Source organism: Talpa europaea (assembly GCF_964194135.1).
Source record: "Talpa europaea genome assembly, chromosome: 12".
In the NCBI taxonomy this organism is placed as follows: domain Eukaryota; kingdom Metazoa; phylum Chordata; class Mammalia; order Eulipotyphla; family Talpidae; genus Talpa; species Talpa europaea.
In genome coordinates, this window is record NC_140079.1 from 34,829,876 (window position 1) to 34,852,529 (window position 22,654).

The 22,654-nt window shown below is 36.5% G+C and overlaps 2 protein-coding genes across 3 annotated transcripts in view; one reads left to right on the plus strand and one right to left on the minus strand.

Moving 5' to 3' along the window:
• Positions 1-576: 576 nt before the first annotated feature.
• Positions 577-1,964, plus strand: MSANTD4 (Myb/SANT DNA binding domain containing 4 with coiled-coils; the record flags this gene model as incomplete). Its single annotated transcript, XM_084248852.1, has 2 exons — positions 577-1,038; positions 1,389-1,964. The coding sequence occupies 2 exons, from the start codon at positions 577-579 to the stop codon at positions 1,962-1,964; spliced, it is 1,038 nt and encodes a 345-aa protein (XP_084104978.1).
• A 5,383-nt stretch (positions 1,965-7,347) lies between these two features.
• The window catches only part of GRIA4 (glutamate ionotropic receptor AMPA type subunit 4), a gene marked incomplete at its 3' end in the record, with an annotated part of 354,667 nt that continues 339,360 nt past the window's right edge, over positions 7,348-22,654 (minus strand). Inside the window, exons 14-16 of one of the 2 annotated variants that reach the window (XM_084248455.1) lie at positions 14,405-14,519; positions 12,099-12,233; positions 7,348-7,512 (exon numbers count right to left, since the gene is read on the minus strand). In XM_084248455.1, the coding sequence (XP_084104581.1) occupies positions 7,348-7,512; positions 12,099-12,233; positions 14,405-14,519 (415 nt within the window). Of the gene's footprint in view, positions 7,513-12,098; positions 12,234-14,404; positions 14,520-20,817; positions 20,933-22,654 lie in introns of both variants that reach the window. The other variant, XM_084248456.1, reaches the window with a different exon arrangement.

Consider the following 22,654-nt stretch of genomic DNA (forward strand, 5'->3'; position numbering starts at 1 on the left):
ATATGCTGGTATTTTGCATTCAGTGAGAATGGAATTCAAAAGGCCAAGAAGGGAGCAATCCATTGCCTATGCAGTGGGAACTGTGTTTCAAAACCTGAACAAGGAAAGAGCTGGATAAGAATGGATGATTGAAAGAAGACCTGTGTAGTCAGAATAGAGAGGCTGAGCTGGGGAGAGTAGTAGGAGAAGGAGCTGGAGAAGCAGAGTGGGTGAAGAGTGAATAGTGACAGTCTGCTAGTTAGGACTTGTTCCAGCAGTCCCGGTGAGCAGAAATGGTAGCTTGGACTGTGGTGGTGCTGGCAGAGACAAGAGAAATGTAGGCTAGAAATGTCTTTTTGGAAGTTGTGTATATGTTGCTTATTGAGTTGAAGTACATTGCAGAAGTAGCAGGTTGGTTAATATTTTACTTTTTTCTCTTTAGGAATTATCCAGGCTGCCTGTGCTACTAGATGAATGGAAAACTGATTTAAACGAATTGCCAACAAGGGATTGTCTTTGGTTTGTGTACTTCATAGCGTCCCTCAATTTCCTCTCATATCTCCTCTTACTGTAAAAACTACATTTGAATTTAAAAAAATGAAGCAGTTGAAAAGAAAAAGGAAAAGCAATTTCAGTGTTCAAGAAACTCAGACCCTTTTGAAAGAAATTACAAAAAGGAAAGAAGTTATTTTTTCCAAGCAGCTTAATACGACAATTAATGTGATGAAACGAATGGCCTGGGAGGAGATTGCACAGTGTGTGAATGCTGTCGGGGAGGGAGAACAGAGGACAGGGACAGAGGTGAAGAGAAGATATCTCGACTGGCGAGCACTTATGAAGAGGAAGAGGATGAAGGCAAACATTAAGCTGGTTGGTTCGGGATTTCCCCTTCCCACATCCGATTTAGATGACTCTCTCACTGAGGAGATAGATGAAAAGATTGGATTCCGAAATGATACAAATTTTGACTGGCAAAATGTGGCAGATTTCAGAGATGCAGGTGGATCCTTAACTGAAGTCAAAGTGGAAGAAGAAGAAAGAGACCCCCAGAGTCCTGAGGTAAATATTAGCCTCTGAGCACCTTTTCTTTTCTGTGTCTTCATTTCTGATGGAAGAGTTTATTACAGTTCAGGAATAATTGAGTAGTCAAGCTAACTTAACTGTAGTACATACCAAAGTCCTTCTGGTTTTCCCTTCCTTCTATCTTTGATCTCTTTCTTCTCTTTCAAATATACTGATCCTAATTATATGCATCAGTTACATTAGGTAATTCAATATAAATATTATTCAGAATTCAAACTAAATGTTATTGTGTGCTCAAATGATACAGGAAACTTTTCAGAAATGTTTAGTCAAATTGCCAGCTGTGAAGTAGAAATAAATACTGAAAAATTGCCTTTGTCTCTTAGTTTGAGATTGAAGAGGAAGAAGAAATGCTGTCGTCGGTCATACCCGATTCCAGAAGGGAAAATGAGCTTCCAGATTTCCCTCACATTGATGAGTTTTTCACTCTTAACTCAACGCCGTCGAGGTCTGCGTATGACGAGCCCCATTTGCTTGTAAACATAGAGAAACAGAAACTAGAGTTGGAGAAGCGACGCCTGGATATAGAGGCCGAGAGACTGCAAGTAGAAAAGGAGCGCCTTCAGATCGAGAAGGAGAGGCTGCGGCACCTCGACCTGGAGCATGAGCGGCTGCAGCTGGAGAAGGAGCGGCTGCAGATCGAGAGAGAGAAGCTGCGCCTGCAGATAGTCAGCTCAGAGAAACCGTCTTTGGAAAGCGAACTCGGTCCAGGAGAGAAGTCCATACTTCAGCCGCAGGACGTAGAAACAGAGAAGTTAAAACTTGAACGAGAACGATTGCAGCTGGAAAAAGATAGGCTGCAGTTCTTGAAATTTGAGTCGGAGAAGCTACAGATCGAAAAGGAACGGTTGCAAGTAGAGAAAGAGAGACTTCGAATTCAGAAGGAAGGACACCTGCAGTGACTTAGCTAGGCCTCCATCTAGTAAATGTAAACCATAGGCTTTCTCTATATCAGGTAATAGTAAAAATGTTTGCAGGATTAGCAGTTTTTTCCTGTCTAATGTCAGTGTTTTCAGTAGGAAAAAGGTAGTTCTATGTGGATAACTGTATGCTTAAATAGTATATAAAAACATGTCCCCTAGCATAAACAGTATAGCCGAAACTATTGTGCTGTACTCTTTAAACTAGTAATGTTACATAGAGTGTCGTATAATCTGTGCACCCAGGCTTTACAACTATGTCTTTGTAAAGTCAGTTCAGTGTTTTGGGGGTGATTTTGGCACCCAGAAGAAATTGGGCAATGTCTGGAGACATTTTTCGTTGTCAAAACTGGGAAGTGGGGGAGTTGCTACTAGCATGTAGTGGGTAGAGGCCAAGGATGGTCACACCAGCAATGCACAGAAGAGCGATGCACAATAAAGATTTACCCAACTCCAAATGTCAATATTGCTGAGGTTGAGAAACCCCATCCTGGCCTGACTCTGCACCTCTGTAGCTTTGCTTTATAGTGTCCAAATACTAAAAACCCAGATGTTTATATGGGTAGTTACCTAAGTGGCCAAAAACTTTACCTCTGAAATATTACTGTGCAGCGTATTCAATATAGGGAATGGTGAATTATAGCTATTCTATTCTCACATTTTCCATCTATAAGTAAACAGATTCAGAAAACTACAGAAGTAGCTCAGATTGTCTAAAATGGGTCACTCAGAAAGCAGTTCATTCATCTAGCTATTGATGGCTTCAGAAGCAACCTAAAATTTTTGAGCTTTAATTCTTTCTTTGAATACATTGTCTTAGATTAGATACAAAAATTGTCATTTCAACCATTTACTGAATCTTATGTGGGTGGTTGAAGCTAGCGAAAATGATACCAGTATAAAAATGTTACCAGTAGTCTATGAACATGAACACAGTGAGTGATTATTTGATTTTTTTAAAATAAATAATAGCTATGTAGGGGGTGGGGGTGGGGGTGAATGTCCTCTGTGTCAGATGATGATGATGATGCAATAATGATAGGAACTGTGTGTTAGGAGTTAGGAAGCACTTATCACATATTATCTGACCTAATCTGTAGAACAGTCTTTGAAAGTCGTATCTATTGTTCCTGAACCCCGGGGCTTAGAGAAGTCACACAGTTAGTAAATGGCTGATCTCATATACATCTTGGTGTATTTTTTCTTTGCCCCTCCTGAGGAACAAAGTGTGTGTCTTTAGTCCCTTTGGTATTTGCTCTGAAACCAAGGACTTTCTTAACTTGGTGATTTGCCTTCAGTCCCCTAAAGGTGCTTTTTCCACCATCCAGGTGATTCGAATGCATCCTAAGGTTGAGAGTTGTGCACAAAGATCACTTTGTATTTTCTGGTTTTCAGGGCTGATATGTAGCTTTAATACATCTCTTCTACTGACCGATGCTACCTTGATTCTGCATTTGTTCCCTTTTAATTTAAAGAATGTCTTAAATCCATATGTGATACTTGAGTATGAATATACAGGAAAAATAGACTTCTGTTTAGTTACCTTGACTTCAAAAAGTGTTATTTTTCTATAACTGAAATAAATGCTTCTACTGTAGAAATAAAATTGGCCTATACTAACTGAAACTCTATCATTTCAAGTGATTTGCATTTAAACCATTTCAAGGCTGTGAGGGTTGAGTTGTCAAGTGTGCAAGAGATCCCTGCCCTTGGTGAGTTGGGGCAGGGGGCCTGAGTTTTGTATTGTACACTATGCTATGTGCTTTACGTACATTACTTTATTTGTTCCTCAAAATTACCATGAAACCAGTCATGCTATGCATAATTTTATAAAAAGAATATAGTGCCCCTCTGATTGCTCTAAAGGCCTGCATAAAACATACTAATACTAACCCAAGATTTTGGCATAAGAGCTCTGAGGAGGAATAGTGAAAGTTTCTAGTTAAAAGCATTGTGGCTTTGCCACTTACTATGCTGAGTCATTTAACTTGCCCTGTGACTTGATTTCCTTTTTTGCACAATGGGCATAATGCCTAGGCTTCATAGTTGCTTTTTTAAAATGCAGTTTATTTTTAATAAAGATCTACATAAATATATAAAATTATAAAATGCTACGTAAGTACAGTGTGATATGTGTTGGATTTGCAATGAGTAGATTTTAGATTTTCTAAAAGTAAGCCATGAATATAGTTAAGATTATTTTTGAGTGGAGCAATCTTAAGTTTATGGAAGTAAGAGACTTAAAAAGATTAATACCTTCCAGGTCTTTGAAGAGACTTGAGTTTCTTAGCCCTGCCCCAGGTGTGGATGGATCGGGTTGGTTCACTGCAGTAGAAAACATTGCTGTCTTGAGTGGTGCAGTTGGGAAACCTTCATATGGAGCCTGTCAGCAAAGGTAGAATAGTGAGGGGAAGCTGAGTCCTTGATGACATCATTTGAACTGCTGGATCAAACCTCACCTAGTACTAACTCTAAATTTTCAGATTTATGAACTGAATTTCTCCTGTTTTGTTAGGTTTTATGTCCTTCTGGCATCCATTTACCACGGAATCAATTATATTAGCTCTGTTTCCTTATTTTATGAATTCTTAATGCTCTAGCATTTGTGGCCTTTCTGACTAGGAAGAAATTGCACCTCTCAAGTTTAGCCAATTTTTAGACATAGGGAAGGCTTGCTCAGGAGCTTGCCTTTCATATTCAAACAAATTAATCATGAGTATATCCGCCCCCTCACAAGACCACTTTTTTAAAACTCACCAAACCACTACTTGCCCTAACTTAAATCAACCTATGGCCAGGTACCAGATGAGAATTCACTGACCTTAAACTGGCAAACCCTTAGATGTTTACCCTTCCCTGCCTTGTCTTTCCCCAGGAAAGCTCCAATGAAAGCTTAAGCTTTTCACTCACTCTTGCTTTGCCTCCTGACCAGAACCCGGTGCTCCCCCTGTGGCTGGCATGGTACAGCACACCCCTTTCAAGCCAAGATTTTTCAATGTCATTGTTCATAGTCACTCACTCTTTTTGTTGTTGTTGTTGAAGAACCACTCAACTCATTCATTCAACAAATATTTATTAAGCACCTACAATATGCCAGGCACTGTGCTGGGTGCTGGGGATACAACTGAACAAGATAGACACAGTCCCTGCCCTCAAGGAGCTTACAGTCTAGTAGTTATACAGACAGGTACACAGGCAATTACAATGCAGTATGGTAAGTGCTATGATGGGAGAAAACATTAGAAGGATACCTAACTCAGTCTCAGAGGCAGGAGTTGGTGGATAGTCATGGAAATCTTTCCAGGGCAGGTACACTTAGATTTGAGTACTGAATGATGGGTATGAGTTAGCCAGGTAAAAAGGAGACAGGAAAGAGTTATAAATGGAGGAAGTAGTACATGTTGTGTCCCATGTGCTGCTTTTGAAGTTCACTTTGTGGGAGAGGTTGGGTAGTGTTGAGAGAAGTAGTGGAGAGAGGAGTCAGTTCATACAGGGATTCATTTGCTCTACTCAAGAGCTTGGAAGTTTTCCTGAGGGAATTGTGTGTGTGTGTGCATGTGTGTTTTCAGATTTGTACATTTAAAGATTTCACGCAGCACAGAGATTGAATGGAAGATGGTAATTTTGAGAGTTGAAACAACGTGATCATCCTTTTCCCTTTTCCAACTTTATCTTCCATGGTTTCATACCCTCTACTCTCTCCAGCCCCTAGAGTTGCACACATTCCTTAAATAAGCCATTGGCATGCATGGCTTTGGGCCATAGCTCATCTTTAATGCTCTTAACACCTTCACCTGCGAAAAATGCAACTCATACTACAAGATCAGACTCAGAATCATCCTAACTTGTGCTTCCTGCCAAGATCTCTAAGTACTGTGAGGTTTATCTTATGATAGTACTTATTTTTTTGGATGATCCAAATCTGTTTTTTTTTTTTGAATCATGCTAATTTAATCCATACATCACATATAATAATTTTTATAAATGAATATACAATTTTCTTCAAAATTTCTATTTGAAAACATGGACTAATTCTTCATTTGCTCATTACCCAGAACTATTATTAGTACCTTCAAATGATTTAATTGGAATAATGGGAGTGGGGGAGAGAAGCCCAAGAGACACAATATTTTATGCAGCCAAATACAGTCAAGTAAAATTTCAACACAATAGGATATGTTACTACTACGACAATGATCCCCCAATTCAAACACTTCTTTTTTGACAGTTTAACCCACTTAACAAGTAAAAGACCTGTAAAAGAGGGCAGCTTGGTCTCCAAAAATAGCAAGGACTAGCTACATTTTCCAATGTGGCCCACCAGTTGACTTCTACCATCTCTCCTACAGTCCTATAATTTCTCAAATAGCTTTTCTCTGGTAAGAAAAAAACCTTAACCTCTGTAGATACTGTAAGAATGTCTGTCATTTTATTCTTTTTGGTGGGTACAAAAACCGCAATTTTGTACACAGAACAGGATTATAAATAATATCGGTAACAGGAGTGACCCATAGTATCTTGATTCTAGATGGCAGACTGATGATCATATGTTAGCGTTGTCTTCGTTTTGTATTTGTTCCTGGTCGTGAGACAAATGCGATCTGTGGACAGCGACTCTGTGACAGAGTGAAGATTACAGCAGACAAGAAGATGACCCACAACTTTTATTAAAAAAAGTCTCTAAAGTTTATTACAGTGATGGCATTTATATCAATTATTGCAATGTATTGTTCCCTAAGATGGTTAGAAAAAAGAATTGTGTTGTCCTCTACTGAATTTACGTCAGTTAAAAAGCAAGCATGTTTCAGTATTTTTCTCCAAAGTAAGTGTAAATACTTCCTTTAAATTTTGTTTTTCACAGGATTTACATGTTTGTTTATTATTTTCTTATCACAGTTTAGTGATTGTTTTCTCAGCTGGATAGTCTTCCATGAAATATATGGGTGCTCTGGAGACACAGGTTAGCATGTTCTTTGATGTCTATAACTATTTTGTCCCTTGTGGTGAAGACAAAGGCTTTTCTGAGCAATAATTTCACAGTTTAATGCGCTAACTCGCAAGTCTGATTAGTTTTTAAGTCCACTCGAGTGAAATTTGTTGCTGTTAATACACCCATCCCAGCTCCCCCCACCCACGCCCCGAAAAAACCTAAATGGTGAGTTTTCCTGATATAAAATCTGAGTTTGGGTTTCCGAGCTGAGCTCATGCACGTTGCTGCTGCTGATGTGGGGCGCATTAGGACGACTCCCGCTCTCAGCCAAAGGATTGGTTTAGCGAAGACCCACACAGGGCGTGTCCCTCAGGGCTGCGTGTCCATCAGTCACCAACACAGTTTAATTAAGGCACTCAATTATTTTTTTGGTTTTTATGGAAGGTCCGATGCAATGACAGCCAATCCTGAACTTTGTCTAATTGCAGTTCCAGTGTGAACAGCCTTTGGGCAGTCGGGCGTCAAGACGCGGCCATTTTCACCCACACTCCCAGTGATGGATAATCTGGCTTTGTTTCTTATGGCTTCAGAAAAGGTCAGCTGGGTTGCATGGAAAAGAAACAGAAAGAATGTGGAGTGTTACGATGTTCCTGTTTCTTCAAAAAATATGACACAACAAACACCAAAATATTAATAGTTAGACATCTGCATTTTTCCATATTCTTTCAGTCATATGAAAGCTGCTTATAGGAGGAAAGCTGCTTATAGGACTAACCACTTATGAATCAGTCTAGAGTTTATAGTTCTGCCTGTTGAAGAACTCATGCTAAGTGATAAAGCTGGATTTTGTTGAAGAAATCTGGCCTGGCCAAGTCTTTCAACTTGCTGCATTCTATTCCTCACACATGTAGGCCAGTGTAAAGTTTCCTTTAGGTTTGCATGATTATTGGAATCTTATTGCCTTAGAAAATATCTTTACAGTGTCATGATTATACTCTTAAAATTGTTAGGAATTGTCTAAACAAACTGTGGAGACTGTTCATGACAGATCTTCCTGTTTTCAGAACATGATCTATCCAGACACTTCATTCATTCACACCAGTTATATTGACATGATCCAGAGCAGCCAATGAGTGACAGGAAGTTCTGTCTGTGGCTACTCTGGAAGGGAAGGCTCATATTTTAAGAAGCTTTAAGTGCTTAAAACGAGCATTCTAAAAGGAAGCATGCATGTTCTGACACACCATCATCACTTGGGAACTTCCTAGATTGAGGTTATGGGGTCAGGTCTTTGAAAACCTCATTAAATTCCTGCTCTCTGTCCTATTAAGGAGCAGATAATAATAACTTCAGAGGAGAGACAGGCAGTGTTATTATGGAAATTTAATTACTGTTCACTCATTGCCATTAAATTCTTTCTAGTAGCTGAATTTTAATGTTAACTCAAGAGGAAAATGAGGTAAATGAGATGTTATGATTCAGATCATAAGTTTCTCGTAACTCACAATGTAGCTTAATTTTCTGTTATGGTTTAAGTTTGCCTGATACTTTAGGAAATTCTAGACCTGCATTAAATCTGCTCTGGGATTTAAATATTAGAACAATTATATAAAAATGAATGAAGTTAATAGATTAAAACTGTTATAATGAAAAGGAGTTAGAGGCCAGGTAACCTGTTAACTGCAGAAAGTTGAAGTCAAATTTCTAGTCAGTGTCATATCTGTGATAAAAAGCCAAGATCATTATTATAGTTCTGCTTTATTGAACACTCAAAAATTAACACTTAAATTCATAATTGGAGGCCAAGTTATAATCTCAACAGAAACTCTACTCATCATTAAATTACAATCATTAAATTACAATGTCTCGACCTGTTCTGTTTCTTCAGATTCCATTTCAACATTTAATGTTAAACAAAATAGATAATTATTTTTAAAAATCTACTAGTTTTGGGCCTCCCTGGTGGCTCAAGGTGTAAGTCTCAGCACTATCAAGCTATCAGCAGCCACTGTAGCATGAGTTCGATCCCCAGGCAGGGAGCTAACCCATATGGCTCAGCAGACCTCTTCTGTCTTGTCTGCTGCTCCCCTCAGAAGTTTATTTCAGTCAATCCACCTGTTCTGCTCTCCACTCTGTCTCTGATGAATCCTCTCTCTGCCACTCCCCACCCCAACCTCTGGCCTACACTCCAGCTCTTGTATGCATAAATAAATAAAATAAATCTTTTTTTTAAAAAAAGGAATATCATATAAAAATCTACTAGGTTTAATTTTTTTGAAAAGGAAATACTAAAATACTATCAATGAAATCACTGTGATTTCTTGAAGGAATTTTTGAGAAGCTCTTGTCTTCAAATCTATTTTTGTTTCCTTTCTTATCTTTCTTCTCTTTGCAAGAAAAGAAAAATATCCAAAGCAGGAACCATGTACCATTAAGTCATCTCTCCTCTACAGTTTAGTGTAATTAACATAGATTTGTCAATTGATTTTCTTATTTTTTATATTTGTATTTCCTGCTTCTTCCTTAAAATGTCACTTATAGTCATCTTGACGTGAACCTCTTGAGCCTGCTCAAACTTGGAAAACATTTTTAAAAATTTCCTTATACTCTGGGTCTAGTTGGATAATTGTGATAAAGGCTATGACCTCTGTGGTCATTAATATTCTACCATACATTGAAGGTTTTAACTTTTTGTATGTTTTTTTTTTTGAGATTCAGGATCCATGTTATCTAAATTATCAATCATACTTATATTGCCAACAAATCTTTTGAAAGGAAAAAAAATTAATAATGGAATGAATTAAAAACAGCTCACTCTCAAGTCCATCTCTACAGATATAGATCACTGTATTTGCCTTGAATGCCAGTTAGTCTTTTAAAAAGTTATGCAGATAAATGCTTTATTTTTATTTGAAATTTATTGTCTTAAAAATTCAACCCCAATTCCAAAGGCAATTCATGTGAAGAACTGTAATGCCAGGCTTTGACTCCCAAAACATTATTATATGTAAGTTAAATGTATATAACTTGGGAAATAGTCTTTATAGCAACTTCCCATAACTTTGTAATGAGCCGTCATATACATCTTTTTAGAATTTTCTAATATTCATTTCTTTTCTGTGCTTCATTATCTTTGGACCTTACTGATGTTTGAAAAGCCTTTGCTAATCCAAAGAAAATCAGTTTTAATGAACTGGTAAAAATAAATTTTTCTTAAAAGATTTATAAAAGAACTGGAGTGTAGGCCCGAGGTGCGGAGGTAGAGGGGGGATGAGAGGATTCACCAGAGACAAAGTGGGGAGCAGAAAAGGCAGACCTACTGAAATACACTAAGTGGGTGAGACAGGAGAGCTCTGTTGTGCCATGTGGGTTAACTCCCTGGCTGGGGATCGAACTCATGCCACAATGGTGATAGTGCTGAGACTGTACCCCTAGGCCACCAGGGAGGTCCCAAAAATAATTTTTTTAAAAGACATCTAATAAAATTAATCTTACAATGAAATCCAAATAATTGGCTCTGAAAACTTGTCAGATATTATTTTTGTCTGTTTGGGAAAATCTGCTCTCAACTCTAAATATTAAGATGAAAGCATTCCTGTGAATGGTCAAGAGATCTTGACATCACCCCAATTTATTGTTTAGAAGAGATGCTTAAAACATTTAGATATCTGTGAGTTGAAGGTTTTGTTCTTAATTCTTTTCCCCTGTATTGTGAAAGAACCACTTTGGGATTATCTAAGTGCAGTCATACTCAGTCATTGATTATTAGATAATGGATAAAAGCAATTATTTCTTGGTAAAAAGATGGCTTTTTCCCCTAGTTTTAAGATACTAATAAATACTTCAGTAGCTTTTATGTAATAAATAAAGATCAAAATCATGCATATTTACCTGGCATAACCTCAGATGAATATCTTTTATGAAAATTATAATGGATTTTTGATTCTAGGGTACATTAAGCACTGAATGTCTCTTTTGGGTTCAAAGACTCGTTTATCATTCTAATGAGAATGAGCAGCCTGTTCAGCTGGCTATTATATATAATTTTAGAAAATGAGTTTTAGAGACCTGATTTTTTGGAAGAGCAGTAGCAGATGCTTTCTGTCTCATTTTAAAACCACTTTCTATCATTAGAAGAAAAAAATTTAGTAGACATTTAGATTCTTAAAAACCTGACCTTCATCTCCTATATTTCACTGAACATTCACAATTTTTTAATGTGTGATGTTAAGAGGATATGAGTAAGGGGCTGATTTGGCTAACTTAGAAACAGTTGAAATATAAAAAAACATTGTAATAACTCATTGTAATCTTTTACCTTTTATTGCATCCTTCCTAAGGGACACAAAAATTGACACCTTTTATGGAGAAACTGCTATTTTGCCTCAAATGTTTATTCACCTTAGTGCTTCTGTGAGCATAAAAGTATAATTTCATCTAAATAGCTATGAATTGTAGTCAATGTTCTGACAATCACTCCTGCTTATAGGTCTGGCTCAAGGACTTCTGTCACTTAAACAAATAGCAGGGGATCACTGTTCAAAATAGAAAACGATGGATAGTGTGAAACAAATTAGTCCAGGAGTGAAAACTCCAAGGAGTTGGAATTTTTACATAACTTGTTTTTCAGAAAATAATATCACCTTATAAACAACAGCAACCGTCTAGGCATTGATAATTTTTGAAGCAGGTTTTATATGTATTACGTTGGCACTTAGTATAAACCTGGATTGTTCCTGAGATGATTAACCTGGTCTGTGTAAGGGAACCCAGATCTAGTTTGCAATTTCCTCCAAATTTTGGGTAGGATAATATATTATTTAAACCATTTCACAGAGCAAGTCTGGAGGTTTGTTTTTGTTTTTCTGACCCTTTCAATGCAGATATCTATTGGCAACATAAAGTTTCGAACAGTACATCTGCAGCCAAAGAAAACCGAACCACTTTGCACTGAAGTTTTCAAAAATACCAAGCTCTAATTAGAAGCAAGCAATACCACCACTGGACAGACAGGTCACGACACTGCGTTACAGGATGCATCACCCACTCACTGTTGTAGGCCCTAAGTCCTACCCCTAAATTTTAATACTTTCGGTTCCATATACGTTGTAACCTTCTCTATAGGTTGCTAAATTCTGGGTATTCTGCGAGGAAGTTGGGTTAAAAGTCTGTGCACTCTTTGCCACCTTCATTCTCTTCGCTTCTGCCCTGGACTTGTAACAGAACTCTATCAAAGCCACCAGCATTGCCAAGCCCAAGCCGCCAACCAGAATGTAGAAGACTCCTGCTACGTTGCTCAGGCTCAAGGCACTCGTCTTGTCCTGGGGGGATAAAGACACTTCAGTTAACTGTGGGAATGCCAAAGACACAAGATAAAAGAATACATGAAATTCAAATAGTTCGTTAAAGTACATACTTAATTTAACCTTAAATCACTGGTGTAGGTTTATGGATTTAACCTTAAGACTTTTAGCTCTTGGGAGAAGTAAAAGTATGATGATTACCGATAAAGTGTGTATAACTACATTCAGTAAAATCTGTAACATTTTATCACTATTAAATATGCAATGAAAACCATTATACTTAGAGATATGTAAGCATTTATATATTTACGTAGGGTGGCAGAACTGGGCTTCTTACTGTTAAGATTGAATAAAACCCAATTACATGGGAAGGGGATATCTTATTGCTTTCCTTCCATTAAAACTTATTTTAAATGTTTGATGGTTCTCTTAAATAAATCTAACTTCACATTTCCTACTTACAGAACTAAGGGTCATTAAACTGGCAGTTTCACATTTTTCATTATTCCCTTACCAAATATATGCAAATACTGTGCTAGGTTATACATTATTAGGCCTTCTGGTCACATCCGTGTGGGGAATATTCTGGAAAGTTTCACTTTTACATATTATATACCGTTTAGGAATAGTTATATTGGATCACTTTTAGGTAGCTTTCTTTAAAGGTAACTTTTAAAAATATACAAATTACATGGTCAATGAAAAATTATATATGGAAAAATTTATAACTATTTTTATTGATTTAAAAATATGATTTCATTCCCACTTGAAATGCTTAATTAACATTTTCCAGAGTTCTAATATGCATATTATCTCATAATAAATTAAACAGTTGAGCATAAAATTCAAGATACTATAATTGTAACAAGAACTCAGACTTTTTTCATCAATTATAAATACATATCTTATATAACATTACGTGAAGAGATATTTTGGGTAGACTACCTGAAGGATGCCCTGTGTTCTTCTCAGCTGTCTGTTATGTGCAAAAAGTGATTAAGACATTTAGTTTTATTAGGAGATTGTTCAATTCAACATGTAGTATTATGTACACTGTTCACTTAGCCATGGCATCAACTGACTGGGCCAAATTTTTAGAGTAACTTCATTTTTAAAATCATCATTCATTAAGTATTTATATCTCTCTGACTTCACATAAGGATTTGGTATTACTATTTCATTATTTGGCCAAGCTTCTCTCATTCCACTCTGGTTCAAAGGCAGACAAAGGTGATTAAAATATAAGGAGAAGCACTGAAACATTACTTTGTCTTTTTCAATTAATTTAGTTTCTCTTATTTAAACCAGTCCATTTAATATCATAGAATAACAATAGTTTGCAAAAATTTGTGTAAAAGAAAAGATACTGAAAAAGAGCAAATAAAAAATCCTAAGAATTCTCATATATGGATTTTAGCAACTGTTACTACATTCTATACATCTGCACAAATATTTAGATTATTACTTTTTTTTCCCCCTAGGAGTAAAAATATACCTGTTCATAACACTACTTGTGTTGAGTAGAATTAGGCCTATAGTTTCCCATTTTGTTCTGGGAGGCATTCACGAACAAGACATCTTAGAGTTTGAGGATATTAATCACAAACATTGGTTTATTAAAATAACGTTGATAGGCTAGAATTGGAAGTTATACTCTTTCAGCACAGAAAGATCATAGGGCCTCTTCAAACTAAAGTGGAATGCTTGGCAATAGGGTGACAGTAGACAACTTCTGAATAAGCATATATTTAACTGATATGCATATAACTAGTTAATATTAATATCTTCTTTTTCTAGATGACTATTGAGAAATATTCCATTTCTGTTGGAGAATACCTCAGTTCTTAAAATAATAGATTTCACAGTCTTTGCCTTTAAAACAGAAACCTAACCAAAAGGCACTACTGTTACTAGTGGTACGTAAGTTTGAGAATAATATAAGGAATGTTATTATTTTCTATAACTTTTAGCTGTTAATTTAACTTTATTTAAGAGATTTAATATTAGGGGAGCAGACTGCCTTGCTTTGAAAAGACATAACCTGTGGCTAAAATTTATGACATTAGCCTCTAATTTGGGCAGTGTGTAGAGAAGTGTCTGGCTTTTTATTGTTTCCATCTACTGCTGACAATTGCTCCCATCTACTGCTTTGTGAACACGAGCGGAGGCCCCGAACTGCAGCGACTGACCTTGCTTCCAGAGTCCTTGGGTCCACATTCACCTTTATCGTACCACCATTTGTTTTTCAGCTTGTCTAAGACGCCTGCCTCACTGAGTTTCAAAACGGCAAGGTTTACAGGAGTTCTTCACGTGGAAAATAACATAAATAACATTATATATGTTATTTTATGTTATTCAAGTAAAACTACATTAGAATCGCATGGCAAAGTGACAGAGCAAAGGCCACAGCAGGTGCTATGTCTTGTACTGTAGGCCCAGGTTTAGAATCAGACATAAAACTGGGGCCTGCTCCATCGCTTTAGGTAACAGGCACATACTGCTTGGGAGGATTTTTAAATAAAATGTATGCAATTACTGTGAATCCAAAACTATTGGCCTGGGATGGGTTTCTTGAGCATTTACAATTTTCCCAACAAAAATGTGGGAGTCATTCAAAATCTAAAAGCTCCCATTCCCCGCCCCCCTTTCAAAATGAATAGAAGTAGTGGTTGCAAATTGACAGATTTATCCTTAACCACTCTCATCTAGGATATAATTAAAAGAGGAGGGTGAGTATCTCTGGTTCATAGTTTTTTGTTGATTTTGATTTAAAATTCATTAAAAAAATCTCAAATAAATATTGTCATTAATAAAGTTAAAAAAAAATCAGTTACAGAACAACATGCACATGTTGACTTGATTTTGTCCAAGGAGATGTACATGTTTGCATTTAAAAAAGTAATAAAAACACCTAATGAGGAAGTTAAAGTGAAAAAAAAAAAAAAAGGAGGGTGACTCAAATGTTGTTGATAAAAGGCTAACTCATGCAGAGGAAGGTCCTTGTAAAACTCGTTATTTTAAAGTAAGCTGATGTTTTCCTTCTGAATTGCAAATTACAATATTTCACCTAAGTAACATTACCAGAAGCAATCTACCATTTTAATATACTCTAAGTACATAGTGAAATGACTGTAACATACTCTATGAATTCTTTCCAGTAGCTATTTGATGTATTAAGGGTAAGAAAGACTTTTATGAAGGACACTTTGCCAGTACTGCAGACTCCCATCTTTCTTTTCTACCTTTGGTTTCTTCAGTACATATTCCATGAAGAATCTCTCAAGAAAATGTCAGCATCAGCATCCCAAGGAACCTAAGAACTCTTCTGGATACATTTCCTCATTCATCTCTGTATGTACAAAATGAAGGCTAAGAGGACCAGTAACTCCTAGGATTGTCAGTCATCACTGCTTTTGTGGTTGGTTGGTTGGTTTTAGTATTTTTTTTTTTGTTTGCTTTTACCAATATTCAGAGAGACTTGTTTCCATCTTCTAGACATTTCTGAAGCTCAACCTATATTTGTTTGCAGTATGTCCCACTGCCTCACATCTTCTAGGAAATGTTGAGTGCATTTGGAGAAACAACAGCACACATTTATTTCATTTTCAGGGAATTAAGTCCATAAATTTATTAACATAAATAGGTAGTGTATTATGATGGTGATTATGCTAGCTAACACTGAGTACTTACCAGGCACTGGTAAGGCATTTTACAAATTTAACTTTTTTTTTAAAAAAGATTTATTTATTTATTTATACAAGCACTGGGTACAGTCAGAAGTGCGGGAGGGTGAGAGAATTCACCAGATCCAGAGCGGGGAGCAGAACAGGCAGACTGACGAAGTACACTGCTGAGGGGAGCAGCAGGGCACAGCAGGAGAGGTCTGCGTGCCATGTGGAACCCTCGCAGTGGCGGGGATTGAACCGGTGCTGCTGAGGCTGTGGGCAGCTTTGCAGGCCAGCGCTCAATCGCTGCGCCACCGGGGAGGCCCGAAATTTAACTGTCCTTATCTCCCGCATTTTACAAATGAGGAAATCAAGGCACAGAGAGGTTAACACTCACATAACTAGGAAGTAGCTGAATTGGGATTTGTAATAGTCTGACTTCCCAGCTTGTGCATTTAAATATATTCAAGAAGAATCCAGAAGTTGGGTTTCCAGTCAATTCAACTTTCTGGTTAGCAGTTAGGCAGAAAAACCCATTTTTTTGGATTAAAATCTAACAGGAACATGATTTAACACTTCTAAAATCTGAGTTTTAGGGTAGAATGAGAATTATGGGTTAATTGAGGTGCTTGGTTAATTTAACCCCAATCTAGCTTTTACTGTTTATATGCAATCCCAGGACCATCTGTGAAGCGACTTACAAAGCCAAACTTGTGAGCTGGCTGCTGAACTATGAGCTCTTAAGAACAGAAGGAACATCTCATTCATCATCTTTGTAAAATAGTATTTACCAGAGTATCTGATTCAGGTAGGTGTTCAGTAAAGCTGCTACATTTAAATTATTTTGAAGCCTGAATGATTATTTTGTTTGTAAGAAATTTTAGGTCCAAAGGTTAGCTGGCCAAAGCCTTTTTAACACATGTGTACACACATTTTATTAGCTAATGTTGCACTTCTTGAATGGTGTGTGTTGGGAGGAGAAGGGCTCAGGGTTTAAAGGGAAGAAAGTAAAAGCAAAGTTTCCTTCACGTTTCTTCCAGAAGGAACAACTGAAAGCAGAATTATCTATTGGATGAGTGTCCTTTGGTTTCTCAGTCTCCTTAGTGTACTACTTTTCTTACTGCCTTGTATGCGTTGTCCCTTCTGCTATTTATTCACCCCACTATCCTGGTTTTAGAGGGAAAGAACAGATTAGCATTTTGGATATATTTATTATGAACCAAATTTAATGGGCAACTGGAGGAATGTTAGGAAGTGAACAAGTTGACTCTTTCTCCAGGGCTGAGTTTCCCTTGGCAGGTTGTTTATCACCTCATTCTAGCTTTTCCACGTTTTTCCTACTTATGAATATCCCTTTATTCTTTCCTCAGTTTCCAAGGTTATGGTTAAGGGCAATAGGTAATTTGTAAGTATCCTATATTTACAAGTAAGGAATAGATATTCAAAATGGCAAATTTTGGCATTCATATAAATAATCCTAAAGAATTAGCATTCATATAATCCTAAATAATACATTATTTACCAAATGATTTTCATATGTAAACATACCTGAATATATAAATATATACCTATGCATATTCTTTATGCATAGGAGAACTATAAACACACACACAAAAAACTACTACATCAGATTTTATTAGCACTGTGGATCACTGATGATTATGGGTGTTGCCAAAATTTTCAACTGGGACCTGTATTAAACAACTCACATACAACTTAACATAAAATTTTGCATATGGTTTGTGCTCAGACTAAATCATATCAGATTAAAGAGGGTAATGAATTTTAGACAGCAGAGTGATATTTTTGAATTGGTTCAGTGTCAGTAAATTTCTGTTATTTTGTTCACAAAAATGAGTATGACCCTCTTATGACCACAAAAAAGACCACAGCACAATTAATATCGTTATCGCAAGAGTAAGTTCTCAAGAAAAGGAATTTGTACCCCTAAAGTCATGCCTTTGCACTTTACTTCATTAATATATAGGGCCTTTTCTCTTGCTGCTTATCAAATTTTTCCATGTCAGTGTGAAGTCTCTGGGCTGAGACTGCTCTGACCAGAGCTTCCTGGTTGGGAATGGCTATCAGGTGGGTGGGGACACAGTTGTTTTGCAGCCATCGCCTGTGTATGGACACGACCACAGTGACTACAGCTAAGCTGCTAGTTATGTTAGCACCAGCTCCTTGAGGGAAAGCACTGCGGGTGTAATTCTTCTTTTCCCCAGACACTCGCCCAGGGCCCAGTGCAGGCAAAGTTTAACGCTTTGCTGGGAAGAGAAGGCTGGAGGTGTCCTCCCTGGCTCTCATCCTGGAATGATAGGAGGGTCAACTGCCTGTTGCCTTGTGGGAAACTTTCTGTGTGTGGAACAGTTTTCCACGTTCTTCCCCTTCACAAAACCACGTAAGGAAGATGAGTTATCTCTATAGATTCTGTATATGAGAATTGGAAGATACCGATTTCAACATGCTGGTGGCCATATCACTGTATGTGCGTTTGCTCTACATGGAATTGTTGGCATTTTGTTGTCTCTTCTGCTTTGGCTTTACATTCAGCTAAGGAGAAAAAGCCAATTTCATTCTTCAATTCAGCACTTTTCCCTTACTTTACATCTTTTGAGGAAGGTGGGGCCAAATGGGAGGGGCTAGTTGAGCTTAAAAGATTCAGTCATCAGAGGAAGGTACAAAACAAAAATGTTAGAACTACCTCCTGTTAATTTACTTTGATTTAAATTAGTTCAGGTCACTTAAAATATCACCTTACTATTATTTTTCTTTCTTTTTTTACAAACTCAGAATAGGGCATTATTAACATTAACATTGTAGCCAGCTATTCTCTTGGAGATAAATGCAACATACAACCTAGGAGAGATATTTATTCTTTAGTATGCAAACAAAATTCCTGCAGGGAAAACAGGACAAACTGTAATTTCATCTGGGGAAACATTTTATATTAATTTTTCTATAACCTTTTAGATAACGACCTGTTGCGATTTGAAATAATGCCTTCGAATATCATTTTGTAATCATGTTTGATGAAAATCATGTCCCTATACCTATAAGAACAAACTGTTTAGTTTTCAAAAGCAACAAGGTTAGATTCATATTTATTCTTTTTGGACAACAAATGCTTACATTATGCACCAAACAATGTGTTAGGTGCAAACAAATCAAACTCCAAATGCAGTCTCCAATTCCTCATAAATCAAAATGACTATCGTTACATAGATTTTTTTCCATTATATGTACATTTTTGCTCATTTTACTTTGCTGGAATGGGTTTCTACACTAAGAGAGGACTCCTTTAGTCATTTTTGTGTACATTTTTTACCTGTTAAACAGTGTTATGCTTCTATTATATTTGCAATAGAAATAAAAATTTGCAAGCACAATTTTCCTCACAGAATAGAACATCTTTGTTCTTTATTTTCCAGTGCTTTTGCAGCTTATAGTGTGCTTTTTTCTTGTGTTTCAATTTGCATGGCAAAATTTAATTAATGTCAACTTGAATACTTTTTTCTGTATAGTATACATATATATTTACTTTTCATATTTTCATGGAAACTCTCAAAAACCTCTAGGCAAGATAGGCTCCAAAATACATAAAATTAGAACTTAGGAGAACATGTGATTGGTGCCTTAGATGGTGGTGTCTTGAAGGGAACCATTGCTGAGAATCGCTGAGGGCTCTCTCTAGCCTCTCTCTGCTCTTTTCCTGATCCTGTCTCAGGATCAGGGAAGGATGATCAGAATTCAGTTCACACAATTTTGTTGTCTCCTCTTTTCATGGCTCCCTGTGTAGCCAGAACATTTCTTTGGCAAAGTTTATCCTTCCCCCTCCTGTAACAGCATTGGTTATCAGGTGGGAACTTGCAAGTGGGCTGAATTCAAAAGGCTACTTAGACAAGGAATGAGGAGGGAAGTGAACAGCATAGGAAGTGGGGGAGGCTAGCAGCTACCCTGACAGGGATGTCCTGAAATCAGAGCATCGATGTACAGTCCAATCAAGAACCTGAAGATAACCTGGACTTCCTGTTTTGGGCAACTCTCCAGATCTGAAAAGAAAAAGAATATATACCTCAAAATTTTCAATATTCTTACATAACAATTGAAGATATGTAAGAAATGAAAATTTAGTCTGAGTATTTCCTTCCCTGGATTTTTTTTTTTTTTTGGTGTCTATATAATGAAGAATTCAGGGAAACTAGTTAATACTTCCTGTTAATCATATGCCTTTTCAAAAAAATTTAGCCAGTGCTTAGAAAGAATTTTTTTTTTTTTTTTTTTTTTTTTTTTTTAATGAAGCAGAAACTAGGACAGAGATGCAGTAAGGAAAATGCTGCAATGGTTTGTTTTTGGCAGCCTGTTCATTATGTAGTCTGGTCCAAGACAAAAAAAAAAAAAATGTCAAGTCCAGATGACTCTCTTTGATTTGTTATTTAACTGGCTATTTAAGGTAAACCTGAGTTTTAGGTAGAGAAATGAGTCTCCAGAAGGTACTCTAGACAGATCTAGGTTTGACCCCGCTGACGGATGTTACTTAAAAAACATGTCATAGAAGTTCTGGTCATGTAAAAGAAAGGAAAACAAGACTGACTCACCCTCTTTGTTCTCCCTCCTCTTTTCACTAAATCCACTTGCTTCACAGGTGCATACCTCCCTGCTTTCCGAAGCCAAGGCCGATGGGGCTACAATGTCTGATCTACAACCTCTTCAAAATCAGGGATGTTATGTGACTGTTTTAATTAGGTTTGTTAGTGTGTCCCCAAATTGATACTGGTTGCAAATATTTTTGCTTTGACAGTAATTGCATACTTCAATTTGTGAAGGGATTTGGTTAGCAATTCCGGTGGTATTTGTAGGTCCGAATGATGTCTCCCAGCAGATGCACCGATTACTTTACATACTGTTTACCCGCTTTTGGTGACATTGAGGCTAACCTTGGAGTCACCTCCCCCGCTGCCACATTCTCCTTTGTCGTACCACCATTTGTTTTTCAATTTGTCCAAGAGGCCTTGTTCATTCAGTTTTAAAACTGCGAGGTTAACAGCATTTCTTGAAACGATAAAACATATTTTGTAAGAAACTGCACAGCTGTTAAGATGTTAGAAGGAATGAGGACTTAAGCTCTTTTATAAGCTTCTCCCAGACGCTAAATAAACCTCTCATTTTGCCAATCCTACAGTCCCTTCCACCAGTGTCCAAACCAAAGGCAATTGTGACTAATTTTAAAGTGCATTAAACATATAGTATTGGGTGCTGTTCACTTTCACAGTTCATTTATTGTCAAATAACTGACATCATCTAGACCAGCTACATAATATTTTTTTCCAAAACTGTAATAAACTTGAATTTACTAGTAATTGAGAAAGAATTGTGTCTTGAGTTCTTTTGCCTCTAAGAATGTCAAAGACCCAAAAAAGACTAAAATGAAAATTCATTCCCAGAAGGAAAACATAATGGCATAGACAAACCAACAAGCCAGCCACTAATTTTTATGTACTGATTTCCTGACCAAAAAAAAAAAAAGAGTATGTCTTAATTATTATTCCCTTTATTATGTGTTATGTGTGTGGGTTTAGTCTGTTTCTCTGTTTAATTTAGTTGGTCTCAGCCTCTAGGATTTCCAGGTGTGATTTATTTTCCCTGACTGGGAGTCATAGACTAACCGAGAAAAAGGTGCTGCTCTTAGAAGTTTAGAATTTTGTTTTGATTCCTAAAGGCATTGGATACTGTTTTAGAAACTAGGGTCACATATCCAATTTGATTATTTAAATTGAGTAATTAAGCCCCAGGAAGTTATGCTGCATGTGCTATGGACTTTGCAAAAAATATTCTAGATAGATTTTCTCCACATTTATCTCTATAGAAAAGCCATAGAATGTTCTAATTATTCTCCTAGGGGATTAAAAAAAAGTGTCACAGATTTTTTTTTTTTTGTCTCTCATGTGTTTAGTTTCTTTCTTTCAAATTATAGTTTTTAAATAGTTCATTAACTCCTGAACTCTTTTGAAAGGTTTTCCCAGCATTTAACAGAATTTCTGTTATATCTAGGGAATGACTTATATTGAGTGAATTGGGGTAGAGTTTGTGCTATGCTATTTAATCAATATTGAGTTTGGTGATTATTTAATGCCTACTTAAATTACAGATAAAACAAATCAAAACAACCCCATATTAATGAGAAGAACTTGAGTACTGATTTGCAAGTGAAATAGCATTTATTTGACTAATGAATAAAAATGTTGCATATTTCACCACTAATCAGCCTGCTAACATGTTTATCCTCTTAAAAAGTGTTTGTAATATTTCAGGTAAATGGTGTGTATTTTCCATTGTTGTGATGGCCTGATCTACCTGGAGAGTAAACATTCCCTATGAATAAACCACACATTATGAGAAAATTAACTCTCCCAAAGAATTAGACTGCCATTCACTGCATGTTTATTAAATAATGTGTGCTATTCCCACAATTCTAAGTAAGTACCACATTGGTGATGTAAAATAATATAGTTCCTAAAGTGAACAATATAGGTTGGCAGTTTAATCACTAAAAGGATGAGCCTGAAATATAGAAGAATGAGTACTTGAAGAGAACTCTATTTAAAAACAAATTTGTTGAAAGAAATTGTTTTAATTTATTTTAATTTATTGTGTGTACATAAGAAAATAAAGAAATTTGTCATCCAATGAGTTAAACCCACTTCCTAAAATTTTCTCTTTTGGAGAAAATTACTTTTATAATTCACTTTATTTTAGTCTTAGCCATTCATATTA